Source organism: Oncorhynchus clarkii, chromosome 7, assembly GCF_045791955.1.
Source record: "Oncorhynchus clarkii lewisi isolate Uvic-CL-2024 chromosome 7, UVic_Ocla_1.0, whole genome shotgun sequence".
Classification (NCBI taxonomy): domain Eukaryota; kingdom Metazoa; phylum Chordata; class Actinopteri; order Salmoniformes; family Salmonidae; genus Oncorhynchus; species Oncorhynchus clarkii.
The window spans coordinates 1824599-1843932 of NC_092153.1; the positions used below are offsets into that span (position 1 = coordinate 1824599).

Sequence of the window (19334 nt, forward strand, 5' to 3'; positions counted from 1 at the left end):
TTAAGAAAAAGACAGATTTAATGTTGACCCGTGGCTGTGGGGACCGAAATGAGGTTGTTTGGACTGCTGATTGGTCAGTTGTTTGGGGTTTAGGGACGTGGCCTTGGCCTTGGCTCCACTTTGGGCCCTCCCACCGATACCCAGGAAGTGGAGTCTGAAGGTTGTCCACTCCCCGAAGGTCATCTGGAGCAGCTGTTTGAGGTCGTCGGGATCACCGAAGACCAGCGCCTGGCCGGTGAGGTCATTGCTACGGACAATGTCTGCGTACTTCTTAGGGAGGTTCATCCTCGCCAGCTTTTGGGGAATTTGGAAAGATGCAGAACATAGAAAGAACATTTCAGTTTAACATGTTAGGGGCGGAAGGTAGCCTAGTGGTTAGAGTGTAGAGGAGGCAGGTAGCCTAGTGGTTAGAGTGTGATGGAGGCAGGTAGCCTAGTGGTTAGAGTGTAGAGGAGGCAGGTAGCCTAGTGGTTAGAGTGTAGAGGAGGCAGGTAGCCTAGTGGTTAGAGTGTAGAGGAGGCAGGTAGCCTAGTGGTTAGAGTGTAGAGGAGGCAGGTAGCCTAGTGGTTAGAGTGTAGAGGAGGCAGGTAGCCTAGTGGTTAGAGTGTAGAGGAGGCAGGTAGCCTAGTGGTTAGAGTGTGATGGAGGCAGGTAGCCTAGTGGTTAGAGTGTAGAGGAGGCAGGTAGCCTAGTGGTTAGAGTGTAGAGGAGGCAGGTAGCCTAGTGGTTAGAGTGTAGAGGAGGAAGGTAGCCTAGTGGTTAGAGTGTAGAGGAGGCAGGTAGCCTAGTGGTTAGAGTGTAGAGGTGGCAGGTAGCCTAGTGGTTAGAGTGTAGAGGAGGAAGGTAGCCTAGTGGTTAGAGCGTTGGACTAGTAACCAAAAGGTTGCTAGATCAAATCCCTGAGCTGACAAGGTAAAAATATGTAATTCTGCCCCTGAACAAGGCAGTTAACCCACTGCTCATTGACAGGCATTGTAAATAAGAATTTGTTCTTAACAGACTTGCCTAGTTAAATAAAATAAAAAAAACATCTTTATTGTATTTATCTGAGGTCTAAAGGTGGCTATGGACCCTGGTCTAATGGAGTGCACTATATAGGGAATAGGGTGCCATGTGGGACACAACCAACCCCCTACCGCTTTGCAGACGTCCTCAGAGGTCATGTTGATAACAGTCCTGATGTTGAGAGGAGCCAGGTTCCTCCCCCACCCAGAATTCTTCAGTCCGGTGGTCCCTCTGATCCGTGCCAGCTCCCTCCTGATAGAATGATCCAGGTTAACCGTGGTCAGCTTGAACCTCTCCGCGTCTCTCACCCTGAACTGGAAATGCACCTGGACGATTGGAAGATGAAGATGAAGTGTTGCACACACAAACACAGGTCGCTGGTTCAAATCTGTCTCGAAGGAGCGTAAACGGAACACACACCTTGAGGAACATCTCAAACATCTCTGGATCTCCGTCCTGCTCCAGCAGGTCTTCGATCTCCTCCCTCATCATGTGAAGCTCCATCCTCGAGTCGCTGAACACCTATTATAATGTATATAATGCATTAATAATATATAAAATAATAATGTGGAATTTAATTATAATAATATATGCCATTTAGCAGACCTCCCACAAAGCCTTGGACTCGTCGACGACTGTCGCCGTCCCGACAGCGTCATCAATCTCTGCTCTCTGCTGCTCGTCCTCCAGACACTGTAGGATCCAGCTGAGACGACATGGCCAATGGTTGGCAAGAACGACCTGTAATGTGGTGAACATAACTGTTAGTCCAGTCCATGTTTTCTATCCCCACAGTAAAGGCCAACAAACATATCAGACGCCCCAACCGACTTACGTTTTTCTAATCTTATCATTTGTATGACTCCCTCCCTCCCTCCCTCCCTCCCTCCCTCCCTCCCTCCCTCCCTCCCTCTCTCCCTCCCTCTCTCTCTCTCTCCCTCCCTCCCTCCCTCCCTCCCTCTCCACAACATAAAGAGGAGTGTTACAGTACCCAGGCAGCGATGTTCTCTGGCGGAGGCAGCTCAGTCTTCAGAGCCTCCATGAGCACCACGGTGACCCTGATGGAGTTGATGACCCGTCTCATGGACATGGTGTCATCAGAGATGTAGTGGTGGAGGTTCCCTCTGTTACTGGACAGGATGCTCTCCAGCGCTGATTCTATCGCCTTGTCCACCTCGTCCTCACTCAGCGCAAACGCCACGTGCGCCTCCTTGATGTGGTCGTTGTCTATCAAAGGAGTACTGGTCTCCGTCAGAATAATTGACGTCTCCTTTGTTTGGGGGGTGCTCTCGATCCAGGAGAGGGATGACTTCGGGCTGCCCAGGTTCAGCTCTCTCAGCTCGATCCCCTTTGACCCATGACCGTTGGCTTCTTCCGTGATCTCTGATTGGCCGCTAATGATATTGTAGAACACCTTGGGAGAGAGACGGAGAGAGAGAGAGAGAATATATTTTTTTTTACACATTTTGGAAGCATCACACAGATTATGAATGGCAGCAAACGCTGAGTTATTTGATACAATGTATCCATTTCATATAGAACACCTTGTGCTTGGAGGTGTGGCAGAGCGGCGGTATGGTGAAGGCCAGGGTCACGATGCGGTTCAAGAAGGCATAGGCTCTGTCTTCTTTACTGAAGCACCCGTCTGCATAGTTCACCTGTTGGAGAGAAACAAACTGCATTATTGCCCTATTCACATTTTTCCACTGTAAATAATATTCATTATATTGATTCACCTTCTTCCACTGTAAATCATTTAAATAGTCAACATTTCAGTGCTGAGGCTATTTTTTTTTTTAACTTGTATGCAGTTTTGGAAGATATACACTTGACTTATAGCAGTGGTTCCCTCCAGTCCTCCAGTCCTCCAGTACCCCAACAGTGGTTCCCTCCAGTCCTCCAGTACCCCAGCAGTGGTTCCCAACTCCAGTAATCTAGTACCCCAAACAGTGGTTCCCAACTCCAGTCCTCCAGTACCCCAACAGTGGTTCCCAACTCCAGTAATCTAGTACCGCAACAGTGGTTCCCAACTCCAGTCCTCCAGTGGTTCCCAACTCCAGTCCTCCAGTACCCCAACAGTGGTTCCCAACTCCAGTCCTCCAGTACCCCAACAGTGGTTCCCAACTCCAGTCCTCCAGTCCTCCAGTACCCCAACAGTGGTTCCCAACTCCAGTCCTCCAGTCCTCCAGTACCCCAACAGTGGTTCCCAACTCCAGTCCTCCAGTACCCCAACAGTGGTTCCCAACTCCAGTCCTCCACTACCCCCAACAGTGGTTCCCAACCACTGTTGGGGGTAGTGGAGGACTGGAGGGAACCACTGGAGTACTGGAACCACTGGGTACTGAAAGACTGGAGTTGGAACCACTGGAGGACTGGAGTTGGGAACCACTGTTGGGGTACTGGAGGACTGGAGTTGGGAACCACTGTTGGGGTACTGGAGGACTGGAGTTGGAAACCACTGTTGGGGTACTGGAGGACTGGAGTTGGGAACCACTGTTGGGGTACTGGAGGACTGGAGTTGGGAACCACTGTTGGGGTACTGGAGGACTGGAGTTGGGAACCACTGTTGGGGTACTGGAGGACTGGAGTTGGAAACCACTGGAGGACTGGAGTTGGGAACCACTGGAGGACTGGAGTTGGGAACCACTGGAGGACTGGAGTTGGGAACCACTGGAGGACTGGAGTTGGGAACCACTGGAGGACTGGAGTTGGGAACCACTGTTGGGGTACTGGAGGACTGGAGTTGGGAACCACTGTTGGGGTACTGGAGGACTGGAGTTGGGAACCACTGTTGGGGTACTGGAAGACTGGAGTTGGGAACCACTGTTGGGGTACTGGAGGACTGGAGTTGGGAACCACTGTTGGGGTACTGGAGGACTGGAGGACTGGAGTTGGGAACCACTGTTGGGGTACTGGAGGACTGGAGTTGGGAACCACTGTTGGGAGGACTGGAGTTGGGAACCACTGGAGGACTGGAGTTGGGACCACTGTTGGGAGGACTGGAGTTGGGTACCACTGTTGGGGTACTGGAAGACTGGAGTTGGGAACCACTGCTATAGGGGATATACTTTACTGTGTGTGACTTATTCTTATCATGAGGGTCCCAACAGTTACCCAGATTGTATTATGATTATTATGATTATGATTATTATTATTATTATTATTATTATTATTATTATTATTATTACTACTATACTGTATATACTTATTTCTGTTTAGTACTGAACTCAACCCGGGAATTTAAAAAGCGTCTTCCACAGGGCTTAATTCTGTGACCGCTGCTGTTGATTAAAACTGTAGAAATCTGTCTGCATATTTCAAGACATGGGAGATACCCAACGGGCTGGACCATTCTCTTCTCATCACTCATCTTGAAAAAAACGACTCAAATGAACGTGGAAATGAAATGATCCGCCATCATTAACACAATGAAAACATCTAATGATTTATTATTGAAATAGCATGGGTGACGAGAAAACAAATTGGCACAATTTAAGGCCAAGTGGCAAACAATGATGCAGGCACTAGGGATGGGGGTGTGGTCAGGGATGGGTGTGTGGTCTGGGATGGGGTGTGGTCAAGGGTGGGGGTGTGGTCAGGGATGGGGGTGGGGTCAGGGATGGGGGTGTGGTCAGGGATGGGGGTGTGGTCTGGGATCCGGGTGTGGTCCGGGATGGGGGTGTGGTCCGGGATGGGGGTGTGAGCCTGCGGGTCTGGCCATTGTTTGTATGCGTCTGTCTGTAAGTTGTTGTTCATATGTATAGAATATAATAGAATGTATAGGGTTGACTCAGAGTTGACTGATAACACAATATGTACCTGTTGAACCAGGACCTCAGGGTTGACTGAGGACCTCAGGGTTGACTCAGGGTTGACTGATAACACAATATGTACCTGTTGAACCAGGACCTCAGGGTTGACTGAGGACCTCAGGGTTGACTGATAACACAATATGTACCTGTTGAACCAGGACCTCAGGGTTGACTGAGGACCTCAGGGCTGACTCAGGGTTGACTGATAATACAATATGTACCTGTTGAACCAGGACCTCAGGGTTGACTGAGGACCTCAGGGTTGACTCAGGGTTGACTGAGGACCTCAGGGTTGACTCAGGGTTGACTGAGGACCTCAGGGTTGACTCAGGGTTGACTGATAACACAATATGTACCTGTTGAACCAGGACCTCAGGGTTGACTGAGGGTTGACTGATATAACAATATGTACCTGTTGAACCAGGACCTCAGGGTTGACTGATAATATAAGATGTACCTGTTGAACCAGGACCTCAGGGTTGACTGATAACACAATATGTACCTGTTGAACCAGGACCTCAGGGTTGACTGAGGACCTCAGGGCTGACTCAGGGTTGACTGATAATACAATATGTACCTGTTGAACCAGGACCTCAGGGTTGACTGAGGACCTCAGGGTTGACTCAGGGTTGACTGAGGACCTCAGGGTTGACTCAGGGTTGACTGAGGACCTCAGGGTTGACTCAGGGTTGACTGATAACACAATATGTACCTGTTGAACCAGGACCTCAGGGTTGACTGAGGACCTCAGGGTTGACTCAGGGTTGACTGATATAACAATATGTACCTGTTGAACCAGGACCTCAGGGTTGACTGATAATATAAGATGTACCTGTTGAACCAGGACCTCAGGGTTGACTGATAACACAATATGTACCTGTTGAACCAGGACTTCAGGGTTGACTGATGACACAATATGTACCCGTTGAACCAGGACCTCAGGGTTGACTGATAATACAATATGTACCTGTTGAACCAGGACCTCAGGGTTGACTGATAATACAATATGTACCTGTTGAACCAGGACCTCAGGGTTGACTGAGGACCTCAGGGTTGACTGATAATATAATGTGTATCTGTTGAACCAGGACCTCAGGGTTGACTGACAATATAATGTGTATCTGTTGAACCAGGACCTCAGGGTTGACTGATAATATAATGTGTATCTGTTGAACCAGGACCTCAGGGTTGACTGATAACACAATATGTACCTGTTGAACCGGGACCTCAGGGTTGACTGAGGACCTCAGGGTTGACTCAGGGTTGACTGATAATATAATATGTACCTGTTGAACCAGGACCTCAGGGTTGACTGATATAATATGTACCTGTTGAACAAGGACCTCAGGGTTGACTGATAACACAATATGTACCTGTTGAACCAGGACCTCAGGGTTGACTGCCAGCAGAGAGATAAAGGGGGACTCCTCATCAGAGAGCAGTATACTGATAGCATCCAGGACACCAACGATCTTCTTAGGAGCACATCGATCCAGGTTAGTGATCTCCAGAACCACGCGGATCCTCCTCTGCTCAAACACCTCCATGAACAGGATGAACCTGGACAACAGCCACATCTCCTTCCTCACCTGGGAGAGGAAGGGAGAGAGAGAGAAAGAGAGAGAGACAAACAGAGGCAGAGAAACAGAGAGAGAGAGGTGATAGAGAAAGTGAGAGAGGTGATAGAGAGAGTGAGAGAGGTGATAGAGAAAGTGAGAGAGGTGATAGAGAGAGTGAGAGAGAAAGAAAGATAAAAAGTTGGAGAAAGCAGGTTAGGGAGCTGATTCATTGGTCAAAAGTTGGTGAATTGATCTAAAATAGTGTACTATGTAGGAAATAGGGTGCCATAGGGCCCTGGTCTAAAGTAGTGCACTCTGTAGGGAATAGGGTGCCATTATATCCTCCCTCACCTCGTTCATGAACCCCAGTTGGCCGCTGACCCTCTCGTTGTCCAGCGCCTTACGGACGTGCAGGTCCTGGTTGAAGATCAGGTTCTTTCCCATCTGGAAGATGAATCGTATAGCTGCTGCTGCAGGAAGCCCGAAGACAGCGAACGCCAGGCCCTCCAACACGCCGGTCCCTCTTTGGGCTTCACTCGGACCTTCTTCTCCTCCTGTTCCGTTTCCGGATCCCAGTCCGTCCAGTTCAGGTGCGTCTGGAACCTCCGGGAAGCCATACTTCACCTATAGGTGCAGGAACACAAGGTCAGGACAACGTCCTACTCCGTGTTCTCTGACTTGTTTGCTGAAATTCACAATGAATGTGTTATTTTTCCATCTTAATGCTGATTGGTGAACTTTTTCATGCTACCAAAGATTCCCTCACTCGTAGTCATATTGTATCACCTTGCTTTACTGGTCCCTTTGTTTACAATTCTTCCTTGTTTATGCTAAACATATTATGGGATACTAGAACATGAATGGACTTGTTACTATGGTTCTATCCCAGGTTGGAACCCCGTTCCCTACATAGTGCACTACTTTTACTCCAAGGTAGTGCACATTGAAGGCAAAAGAGTGTCATTTGGGAAGCAACCTCTAACAACCTTCTGATTCTCACCAGAAAGACGAGGACTGTGAGAGCAGCCAGCAGCACGGCCAGGACCAGGGACCAGAGAGGGAAACAGCAGAACTTCTTAGATCTCCACTCTGACGATGTGTTTTCAATCACCTTCTTCCTCACCTCATCCTCCTCGTTGTGCTGCGCCACGCGGTACAGACCCAGCTGAAGAACAACAAGAAGACTTTCTTGTCCGTTATCTTGATGTTTCCAGTCAGAACTGGGTTTGGAACTGACAAAGCTCTCACCTCTTATTGGATTTAACCATTATTTATACAGGAAGTCCTGTTGAGGTCAAAGGACCTATTTTATGAGGGAGACCGCTAACCTCTAGGTTACCTACCGGAAGTCAACCTCTAGGTTAATTACCTGAAGTGAACCTCTAACCTCTAGGTCACCTACCTGAAGTATACCTCTAACCTCTAGGTCACCTACTTGAAGTCAACCTCTAGCCTCTAGGTTACCTACCTGAAGTCAACCTCTAGGTTACCTACATGAAGTCAACCACTAACCACTGGGTTACCTACCTGAAGTCAACCTCTAGGTTACCTACCTGAAGTCAACCTGTAGGTCACCTACCTGAAGTTAACCTCTAACCTCTAGGTCACCTACCTGAAGTGAACCTCTAACCTCTAGGTCACCTACCTGAAGTCAATCTCTAACCTCTAGGTCACAGACCTGAAGTTAACCTCTAACCTCTAGGTTACCTACCTGAAGTCAACCTCTAGGTTACCTACCTGAAGTCAACCTCTAACCTCTAGGTTACTTACATGAAGTTAACCTCTAACCTCTAGGTTACCTACCTGAAGTCAATCTCTGACCTCTAGGTCACCGACCTGAAGTTAACCTCTAACCTCTAGGTTACTTACATGAAGTTAACCTCTAACCTCTAGGTCACCTACCTGAAGTCAATCTCTAACCTCTAGGTCACCGACCTGAAGTTAACCTCTAACCTCTAGGTTACCTACCTGAAGTCAACCTCTAGGTTACCTACCTGAAGTCAACCTCTAACCTCTAGGTTACTTACATGAAGTTAACCTCTAACCTCTAGGTTACCTACCTGAAGTTAACCTCTAACCTCTAGACTACCTACCTGAAGTTAACCTCTAGCCTCTAGGCTACCTACCTGAAGTTAACCTCTAACCTCTAGGTCACCTACCTGAAGTTAACCTCTAACCTCTAGGTCACCTACCTGAAGTCAACCTCTAGGTCACCTACCTGAAGTGAACCTCTAACCTCTAGGTTACTTACATGAAGTTAACCTCTAACCTCTAGGTTACCTACCTGAAGTCAATCTCTGACCTCTAGGTCACCGACCTGAAGTTAACCTCTAGGTTACTTACATGAAGTTAACCTCTAACCTCTAGGTCACCTACCTGAAGTCAATCTCTAACCTCTAGGTCACCGACCTGAAGTTAACCTCTAACCTCTAGGTTACCTACCTGAAGTCAACCTCTAGGTTACCTACCTGAAGTCAACCTCTAACCTCTAGGTTACTTACATGAAGTTAACCTCTAACCTCTAGGCTACCTACCTGAAGTTAACCTCTAGCCTCTAGGCTACCTACCTGAAGTTAACCTCTAAACTCTAGGCTACCTACCTGAAGTTAACCTTTAACCTCTAGGCTACCTACCTGAAGTTAACCTCTAACCTCTAGGTAACCCACCTGAAGTTTCCCAAAGCTCTCCTGCAGTGCCAGGCACAGTCTCATCACCAGCCCCGCCCAGAGGAGGTCACTCCCGGCGAAGTGCCATGCGGAGAACCGAACATAGATGAACCGGACATTCTTCCGCCGCTGGTTCTCCTCGGTCCAGACGGGTCGGTAGAACAGCAGCCTGCAGATCAGAGCTAGGAGACCAGTGATGGAGGCTTTGACGGAACGAGGCTTGGACCTGCCCTGGTAACTCTGCTCCCTCCTCTCTGCCTCCTGCTCCATGTGGACTAGTCAAGGAGCGAGCGAGCAAGAGAGACAGAGAGAGAGAGAGAAAGAGAACAGTGAGATAAGGATATATTCATTCTAGCTCTGGGTGTTAGGGCTACTTTCTAACGCTGAGCATCCTGCTTGGATGAATATCGTCAACACTATATATGACAGGATCATGTTGTATCTACCCTCTATATGACAGAAACATGTTGTATCTACCCTCTATATGTCAGGATCATGTGGTGTCTACCTACCCTCTATGAGACAGGATCATGTTGTGTGTAACTACCCTCTATGAGACAGGATCATGTGGTGTCTACCTACCCTCTATGAGACAGGATCATGTTGGGTGTAACTACCCTCTATATCTACCCTATATGAGACAGGATCATGTTGTGTCTACCTACCCTCTATGAGACAGGATCATGTGGTGTCTACCTACCCTCTATGAGACAGGATCATGTGGTGTCTACCTACCCTCTATAAGACAGGATCATGTTGTATCTACCTACCCTCTATAAGGATCATGTGGTGTCTACCTACCCTCTATGAGACAGGATCATGTGGTGTCTACCTGCCCTCTATGAGACAGGATCATGTTGTGTCTACCTACCCTCTATGAGACAGGATCATGTTGTGTCTACCTACCCTCTATGAGACAGGATCATGTGGTGTCTACCTACCCTCTATGAGACAGGATCATGTGGTGTCTACCTACCCTCTATGAGACAGGATCATGTGGTGTCTACCTACCCTCTATAAGACAGGATCATGTGGTGTCTACCCTCTATGAGACAGGATCATGTGGTGTCTACCTACCCTCTATATGACAGGATCATGTTGTGTCTACCCTCTATAAGACAGGATCATGTGGTGTCTACCTACCCTCTATAAGACAGGATCATGCGGTGTCTACCTACCCTCTATGAGACAGGATCATGTGGTGTCTACCTACCCTCTATATGACAGGATCATGTTGTGTCTACCCTCTATAAGACAGGATCATGTTGTGTCTACCTACCCTCTATATGACAGGATCATGTTGTGTCTACCCTCTATATGACAGGATCATGTGGTGTCTACCTACCCTCTATAAGACAGGATCATGTGGTGTCTACCTACCCTCTATGAGACAGGATCATGTGGTGTCTACCTACCCTCTATGAGACAGGATCATGTGGTGTCTACCTACCCTCTATGAGACAGGATTATGTGGTGTCTACCTACCCTCTATAAGACAGGATCATGTGGTGTCTACCTACCCTCTATGAGACAGGATCATGTGGTGTCTACCTACCCTCTATAAGACAGGATCATGTGGTGTCTACCTACCCTCTATGAGACAGGATCATGTGGTGTCTACCTACCCTCTATGAGACAGGATCATGTGGTGTCTACCTACCCTCTATAAGACAGGATCATGTGGTTTTCTACCTACCCTCTATGAGACAGGATCATGTGGTGTCTACCTACCCTCTATGAGACAGGATCATGTGGTGTCTACCTACCCTCTATAAGACAGGATCATGTGGTGTCTACCTACCCTCTATGAGACAGGATCATGTGGTGTCTACCTACCCTCTATGAGACAGGATCATGTGGTGTCTACCTACCCTCTATGAGACAGGATCATGTGGTGTCTACCTACCCTCTATATGACAGGATCATGTTGTGTCTACCTACCCTATATGAGACAGGATCATGCGGTGTCTACCTACCCTCTATGAGACAGGATCATATGGTGTCTACCTACCCTCTATATGACAGGATCATGTTGTGTCTACCCTCTATAAGACAGGATCATGTGGTGTCTACCTACCCTCTATAAGACAGGATCATGTGGTGTCTACCTACCCTCTATATGACAGGATCATGTTGTGTCTACCCTCTATAAGACAGGATCATGTTGTGTCTACCTACCCTCTATATGACAGGATCATGTTGTGTCTACCCTTTATATGACAGGATCATGTGGTGTCTACCTACCCTCTATAAGACAGGATCATGTGGTGTCTACCTACCCTCTATGAGACAGGATCATGTGGTGTCTACCTACCCTCTATGAGACAGGATCATGTGGTGTCTACCTACCCTCTATGAGACAGGATTATGTGGTGTCTACCTACCCTCTATAAGACAGGATCATGTGATGTATACCTACCCTCTATGAGACAGGATCATGTGGTGTCTACCTACCCTCTATAAGACAGGATCATGTGGTGTCTACCTACCCTCTATGAGACAGGATCATGTGGTGTCTACCCTCTATAAGACAGGATCATGTGGTGTCTACCCTCTATAAGACAGGATCATGTGGTGTCTACCTACCCTCTATATATCTGAGGATCATGTTGATGCGGTTCTGACATGATGAGTAGAGGCCCACTGTAGCAGGAGAGGACACTTTAATCAGAGTCTTGGACAGAGCGTACGCATAGATGTGATCCGACGGCAAATCTATAGAATCAAGAGAGATAAATGTAACACAGGACGTTCCTTCCAGGCATTTTGATAGGTTCGGTTAAGTAGTTAAAATGTAGTGGGAAACTACAAACAAAACATCTACAAGATAAAAATAAATGGACCAAAATACCGGCTGTATTTCTGTATTTTGAAAGTTATACAGTGGGGCAAAAAATTATTTCGTCCGCCACCAATTGTGCAAGTTCTCCCACTTAAAACGATGAGAGAGGCCTGTAATTTTCATCATAGGTACACTTTAACTATGACAGACAAAATGAAAAAAAAAAAAAAAAAAATCCTGAATTTTTTTTTGTAGGATTTTTAATGAATTTATTTGTAAAATTATGGTGGAAAATAAGTATTTGGTCACCTACAAACAAGCAAGATTTCTGGCTCTCATAGACCTGTAACTTCTTCTTTAAGAGGCTCCTCTGTCCTCCACTCATTGCCTGTATTAATGGCACCTGTTTGAACTTGTTATCAGTATAAAAGACACCTGTCCACAACCTCAAACAGTCACACTCCAAACTCCACTATGACCAAGACCAAAGAGCTGTCAAAAGGACACCAGAAACAAAATTGTAGACCTGCACCAGGCTGGGAAGACTGAATCTGCAATAGATAAGCAGCTTGGTTTGAAGAAATCAACTGTGGGAGCAATTATTAGGAAATGGAAGACATACAAGACCACTGATAATCTCCCTTGATCTGGGGCTCCACGCAAGATCTCACCCCGTGGGGTCAAAATGATCACAAGAACGGTGAGCAAAAATCCCAGAACCACACGGGGGGACCTAGTGAATGACCTGCAGAGAGCTGGGACCAAAGTAACAAAGCCTACCATCAGTAACACACTATGCCGCCAGGGACTCAAATCCTGCAGTGCCAGACGTGTCCCCCTGCCTAAGCCAGTACATGTCCAGGCCCGTCTGAAGTTTGCTAGAGAGCATTTGGATGATCCAGATGAAGATTGGGAGAATGTCATATGGTCAGATGAAACCAAATATAACTTTTTGGTAAAAACTCAATGAATGGGGCCATGTTTAGTGAGATTTCGAGTGAAAACCTCCTTCCAACAGCAAGGGCATTGAAGATGAAATGTGGCTGGGTCTTTCAGCATGACAATGATCCCAAACACACCGCCCGGGCAACGAAGGAGTGGCTTCGTAAGAAGCATTTCAAGGTCCTGGAGTGGCCTAGCCAGTCTCCAGATCTCAACCCCATAGAAAATCTTTGGAAGGAGTTGAAAGTCTGTGTTGCCCAGCAACAGCCCCAAAACATCACTGCTCTAGAGGATATCTGCATGGAGGAATGGGCCAAAATACCAGCAACAGTGTGTGAAAACCTTGTGAAGACTTACAGAAAACGTTTGACCTCTGTCATTGCCAACAAAGGGTATATAACAAAGTATTGAGATAAACTTTTGTTATTGACCAAATACTTATTTTCCACCATAATTTGCAAATAAATTCAAATAAATAAATAAATTAAAAATCCTACAATGTGATTTTCTGGATTGTTTTCTTCTCATTTTGTCTGTCATAGTTGAAGTGTACATATGATGAAAATTACAGGCCTCTCTCATCTTTTTAAGTGGGAGAACTTGCACAATTGGTGGCTGACTAAATACTTTTTTGTCCCACTGTTAATTTTGAAAATTCAATATCTGACCTGCAAAACATTTTGGGGACTATATCAACAATGGACTAATGAAATATATACCAAAAGATATGTATTTAATGATTGACAGTGTTTTCTGAATGATGGGAGTGACCTCCACTGTAAATATGTATTACTAAAGCATGTGACCACATGAATTTCCTCCAATGGGATAATAAACGTTATCAAATGTCCTAATTAATACCAGTTGCACACAACTTCCTCTTTTTAAAACCTACAGTATGACTGCATCTGAAATGGCTCCCTATTCCCTATGTAGTGCACTACTTTGGACCTGGGCCCTATTCCCTATGTAGTGCACTACTTTTGACCAGAACCCTATGGGGGAATAGGGCCCTGGACCAAAGTAGTGCACTACATAGGGAATAGGGCCCTGGTCCAAAGAGGTGCACTACATAGGGAATAGGGTGCCATTTGGGACACTGTCCTGTGTTTGTGTATTCCAGCTGCTACAGAACAGGCCCAGTACATCATTATGCAAACACTCAGGTGCTGTTCTGTTCTATTCTGTTCACACAGCCATAATTGGTCTAGGGTAACTCAGAGATGGGTTGAGAGTGAGGGACCCTAGAAACTAACAATTTGGAGGAGGAAATGGAATCTGGAATCTCAATGATCTCTCTCAAGAGAGAGCTCACCTTTTGTTATCATTGTATTGGTTGTTGCCAACGGCACCCAGAGAATAATGGTAATGTATGGCTGTTTGTGATCTGTGAATGACAAGAATAACACTTACAAATCCTCAGGTGAAAGAGAGGGAGGGAGAGAGAGAGAGAGGGTGGAGGTGAATGAGAAGGGGGAGGGAAAAGGAGAGGGAGAGAGAGAGGGTGGAGGTGAATGAGAAGGGGGAGGGAAAAGAGAGGGAGAGAGAGAGGGTGGAGGTGAATGAGAAGGGGGAGGGAAAAGAGAGGGAGAGAGAGAGAGAGAGAGAAAGAGAAGGGACACAGAGTGGGAGAGAGGTAGAGAGAGAGACAGAGAGAGACAGAGAGAAACAGAGAGAGAGAGGGTGGAGGTGAATGAGAAGGAGGAGGGAAAAAGAGGGAGAGAGAGGGAGGGTTGGGGAATTGAATACTAATATAACAGCAGTGTTATATAGAAAGTGCAGCAGTAGATGATATAGAAATAAAATGACTTGGTGACAAAATACACCTCAATGTATACAGTGTCTGTCATTCTGGTGCTATTTAGACTTACTATACATTCAGTGAGTTCCTATACATCCAGTGAGTTACTGAGGTACTATACATCCAGTGAGTTACTGAGTTCCTATACATCCAGTGAGTTACTGAGTTACTTACTATACATCCAGTGAGTTACTGAGTTCCTATACATCCAGTGAGTTACTGAGTTACTATACATCCAGTGAGTTACTGAGTTACTATACATCCAGTGAGTTACTGAGTTCCTATACATCCAGTGAGTTACTGAGTTACTATACATCCAGTGAGTTACTATACATCCAGTGAGTTACTGAGTTCCTATACATCCAGTGAGTTACTGAGTTCCTATACATCCAGTGAGTTACTGAGTTACTATACATCCAGTGAGTTACTGAGTTACTATACATCCAGTGAGTTACTATACATCCAGTGAGTTACTGAGTTCCTATACATCCAGTGAGTTACTGAGTTACTATTCATCCAATAGGCTATGTGTAGTGTACATGCAGTTAGTCGGACTTGCCAGGATAAAGTGGGTGTATCCAGGATAAGGTGGGTGTGTCCAGGATAATGTGGGTGTGTCCAAGATAAGGTGGGTGTGTCCAGGATAAGGTGGGTGTGTTCTTTATAAGATAGCATAGTGCTTACTGACCATGAGCAACCACTTAGAATTCAGCTATCTGAGGTACACTACAATGCCCTGTATCCAATCAAAACCCATCAGATGAAACAGAGGTCTTACCTTTCAGTTGGAAGTCTCAGAACCCACTCCTCCTCCTAACACAGATCAGGAACAGGATCAATAGATGTTGTCTTGTTGTGACTGAGAGAGAGATCCACAGAGAGAATGCTGCTACCCACCTCTACAATGGCTAAGGTGTGGTGAACTTTACACCCCTAGCCCAGGGCCTGCCTGGCTAACTTCCTGCCCGCTGTACAGCTTTACAATGCAGATATCAGCTAAAAGCTAATTATTCACTAGATCATTTCTCCTTCTGTCTGTAGGGCTCTCTCTCTCTCTATTTGGTCTGTCTGTAGGGCTATCTCTATTTGGTCTGTCTGTAGGGCTCTCTCTCTCTATTCAGTCTGTCTGTAGGGCTCTCTCTCTCTCTCTCTCTCTATTCCGTCTGTCTGTAGGGCTCTCTCTCTCTATTCCGTCTGTCTGTAGGGCTCTCTCTCTCCCTCTCTCTCTATTCGGTCTGTCTGTAGGGCTCTCTCTCTCTCTCTATTCGGTCTGTCTGTAGGGCTCTCTCTCTCTCTATTCGGTCTGTCTGTAGGGCTCTCTCTCTCTATTCGGTCTGTCTGTAGGGCTCTCTCTCTCTATTCGGTCTGTCTGTAGGGCTCTCTCTCTCTATTCGGTCTGTCTGTAGGGCTCTCTCTCTCTATTTGGTCTGTCTGTAGGGCTCTCTCTCTCTCTCTCTCTATTCGGTCTGTCTGTAGGGCTCTCTCTCTCTATTCGGTCTGTCTGTAGGGCTCTCTCTCTCTATTCGGTCTGTCTGTAGGGCTCTCTCTCTCTATTCGGTCTGTCTGTAGGGCTCTCTCTATTCGGTCTGTCTGTAGGGGTCTCTCTCTCTATTCGGTCTGTCTGTAGGGCTCTCTCTCTATTCGGTCTGTCTGTAGGGGTCTCTCTCTCTATTCGGTCTGTCTGTAGGGCTCTCTCTCTCTCTCTCTATTCGGTCTGTCTGTAGGGCTCTCTCTCTATTCGGTCTGTCTGTAGGGCTCTCTCTCTCTCTCTCTCTCTCTCTATTCGGTCTGTCTGTAGGGCTCTCTCTCTCTATTCGGTCTGTCTGTAGGGCTCTCTCTCTCTCTCTCTCTCTATTCGGTCTGTCTGTAGGGGTCTCTCTCTATTCGGTCTGTCTGTAGGGCTCTCTCTCTCTATTCGGTCTGTCTGTAGGGCTCTCTCTCTCCATTCCGTCTGTCTGTAGGGCTCTCTCGCTCTCTCTCTCTCTATTCCGTCTGTCTGTAGGGCTCTCTCTCTCTCTCTCTATTCCGTCTGTCTGTAGGGCTCTCTCTCTCTCTATTTGGTCTGTCTGTAGGGCTCTCTCTCTCTATTCGGTCTGTCTGTAGGGCTCTCTCTCTCTATTCGGTCTGTCTGTAGGGGTCTCTCTCTCTATTCCGTCTGTCTGTAGGGCTCTCTCTCTCTCTATTTGGTCTGTCTGTAGGGGTCTCTCTCTCTATGTGGTCTGTCTGTAGGGGTCTCTCTCTCTATTCCGTCTGTCTGTAGGGCTCAATTAGCTTGACTACGAGTCTCTTTAGCTAACAATCCACTCCTTGCCACTCCTTGTCATTGCCAAAGAGACTGGCCTTTCAATCTTAACGTTTTCTTTTCTTTCTAAACAGCCCCCTGTAATTCTTAACTGTATTTCTTCCATTCAGTTGAGTCTATGAAGGAAGCCTGGCGTGAAGATATTTCAACATCATGTCCAGACAATAAAAGGCTACAATGATCACCCGTGCCTGGTAGCCAAATGTATAGGTGTCCCCATAGGTCTAATATTTAAATGGAGGAAATGTGATCCTAATCATTGTTTTGAGCCTCCACGGTAGCCATCCCTCCTGATGAACAGACTCCCCATCCTGCTGCTGTGAGCTGCAGAGGACAGTGAAGTTGCACTTGATACTGTATGTGTTTATGGATGAGAAAGGTGAACTTGCCCATTTCCAGAAATGAGCTCAGCGGGGAATGGTGATTCCCTGCTTTGCGATCTGTTTCCTACGTCAACAGCCAGGGTTTCATTGAATAGGCCTAGCTGGATTCGAACCCAGAATCTCCAGTGCCTTAGACCACTGCGCCACTCGGGAGGCCAACTTACACAAGTTGTCTTCACTATTCCCTTCTTGAGCAATTCTCTATATTATATTAGGAATGTGGAATGTTAGCCTGGGGATAAGTCTCTTTAGCTATGGTTCAATGACTCTCACCAGGAAGTGAGGTAGCAGTAGAACTTTAAGAACCGTTGCCTTGGATACATCTATCATTACCTGATTCTAGATTCCATTTCAGACCTCAGCTCCCTCCCCCTCCCTAGATCCCACCTCCTCAGGGGTAACTGAAAGGAATACATGAAAGACCTGGGTGAAAGCAACATGGCGGAGGTTCCACACACCACACAGCCTATTGATTGTTGTTTCCACCTATCCTGTCCTTTCAGATCTGTGAACTGATAGAAGAGGGCGGGGCTAAGCGGCAGGGAGGGGAAGGGGCTGCAGTTTAAAGTTCCTGAATACTTGATCTAATGATGGTATGTCTGCTATGACAACGGGCTGTTCAGACTGTACTCGGGCCTGTACTGACATGTACTGGCTGTAGCTGTAGGGTTGCTTGAAGCCACAAGTTCCTCCACAGAGCAAGAATGATGACAGAACACTGTGGATATACAGTACCAGTCAAACGTTTTAGAACACTTACTCCTTCAAGGGTTTTTATAAATTTTTTACAATTTCTACATTGTAGGATAATAGTGAAGGCATCAAAACAATGAAATAACACATATGGAATCATGTAGTAACCAAAAAAGTGTTAAACAAAATATTTTAGATTCTTTAAAGTAGCCACCCTTTGCCTTGATGACAGCTTTGCACACTCTTGGAATTCTCTCAACCAGCTTCATGAGGAAGTCACCTGGACTGCATTTCAATTAACAAGTGTGCCTTGTTAAAAGTTCATTTGTGGAATTTCTTTCCTTCTTAATGCATTTGAGTCAATCAGTTGTGTTGTAACGGGGTAGGGGTGGGATACAGAAGATAGCCCTATTTGGTAAAATACCAAGTCCATATTATGACAAGAACAGCTCAAATAAGCAAAGAGAAACGACAGTCCATCATTAATTTAAGACAAGGTCAGAAGGTCAGTCAATCTGGAACATTTGAAGAAGTGCAGTCGTAAAAACCATCAAGCGCTATGATGAAACTGACTCTCATGAGGACCGCCACAGGAAAGAAAGACCCAGAGTTACCTCTGCTGCAGAGGATACGTTCATTAGAGTTAACTGTCTCTCATGAGGACCGCCACAGGAAAGGAAGACCCAGAGTTACCTCTGCTGCAGAGGATACGTTCATTAGAGTTAACTGTCTCTCATGAGGACCGCCACAGGAAAGGAAGACCCAGAGTTACCTCTGCTGCAGAGGATAAGTTCATTAGAGTTAACTGTCTCTCATCAGGACCGCCACAGGAAAGGAAGACCCAGAGTTACCTCTGCTGCAGAGGATAAGTTCATTAGAGTTAACTGTCTCTCATCAGGACCATCACAGGAAAGGAAGACCCAGAGTTACCTCTGCTGCAGAGGATAAGTTCATTAGAGGTAACTGCAGCTCAGATTGCAGGCCAAATAAATGTTTCACAGAGTTCAAGTAACAGACACATCTCCAACATTAACTGTTCAGAGGAGACTGCGTGAATCAGGCCTTCATGGTCAAATTGCTGCAAAGAAACCACTACTAAAGGACACCAATAATAAGAAGAGACTTGATTGGGCCAAGAAACACGAGCACTGGACATTATACCGGTGGAAATCTGTCCTTTGGTCTGATGAGTCCAAATTTCAGATTTTTGCTTCCAGCCGCTGCCTCTTTGTGAGACGCAGAGTAGGTGAATGGATGATCTCCGTGGTTCCCACCGTGAAGCATGGAGGAGGTGGTGTGCTGGTGACACTGTCTGGGATTTATTTAGAATTCAAGGCACACTTAACCAGCATGGCTACCACAGCAAGGGATATTTGACCAAGAAGGGAT

The 19334-nt window shown here is 46.5% G+C and overlaps 1 protein-coding gene across 1 annotated transcript; it reads right to left on the minus strand.

The window, feature by feature from the left end:
• LOC139412711 (NTPase KAP family P-loop domain-containing protein 1-like) lies at positions 1-14145 on the minus strand. Its single transcript, XM_071159375.1, has 12 exons — positions 14082-14145; positions 11629-11757; positions 9043-9317; positions 7377-7541; positions 6728-7000; positions 6191-6406; positions 2550-2663; positions 1997-2419; positions 1612-1746; positions 1426-1527; positions 1137-1331; positions 1-294 (listed from the first exon to the last, which is right to left on the minus strand). Exons 1-12 carry the CDS (start codon positions 14092-14094, stop codon positions 1-3), a joined length of 2334 nt encoding a protein of 777 aa, XP_071015476.1. The 5' UTR covers positions 14095-14145.
• Positions 14146-19334: the final 5189 nt, after the last annotated feature.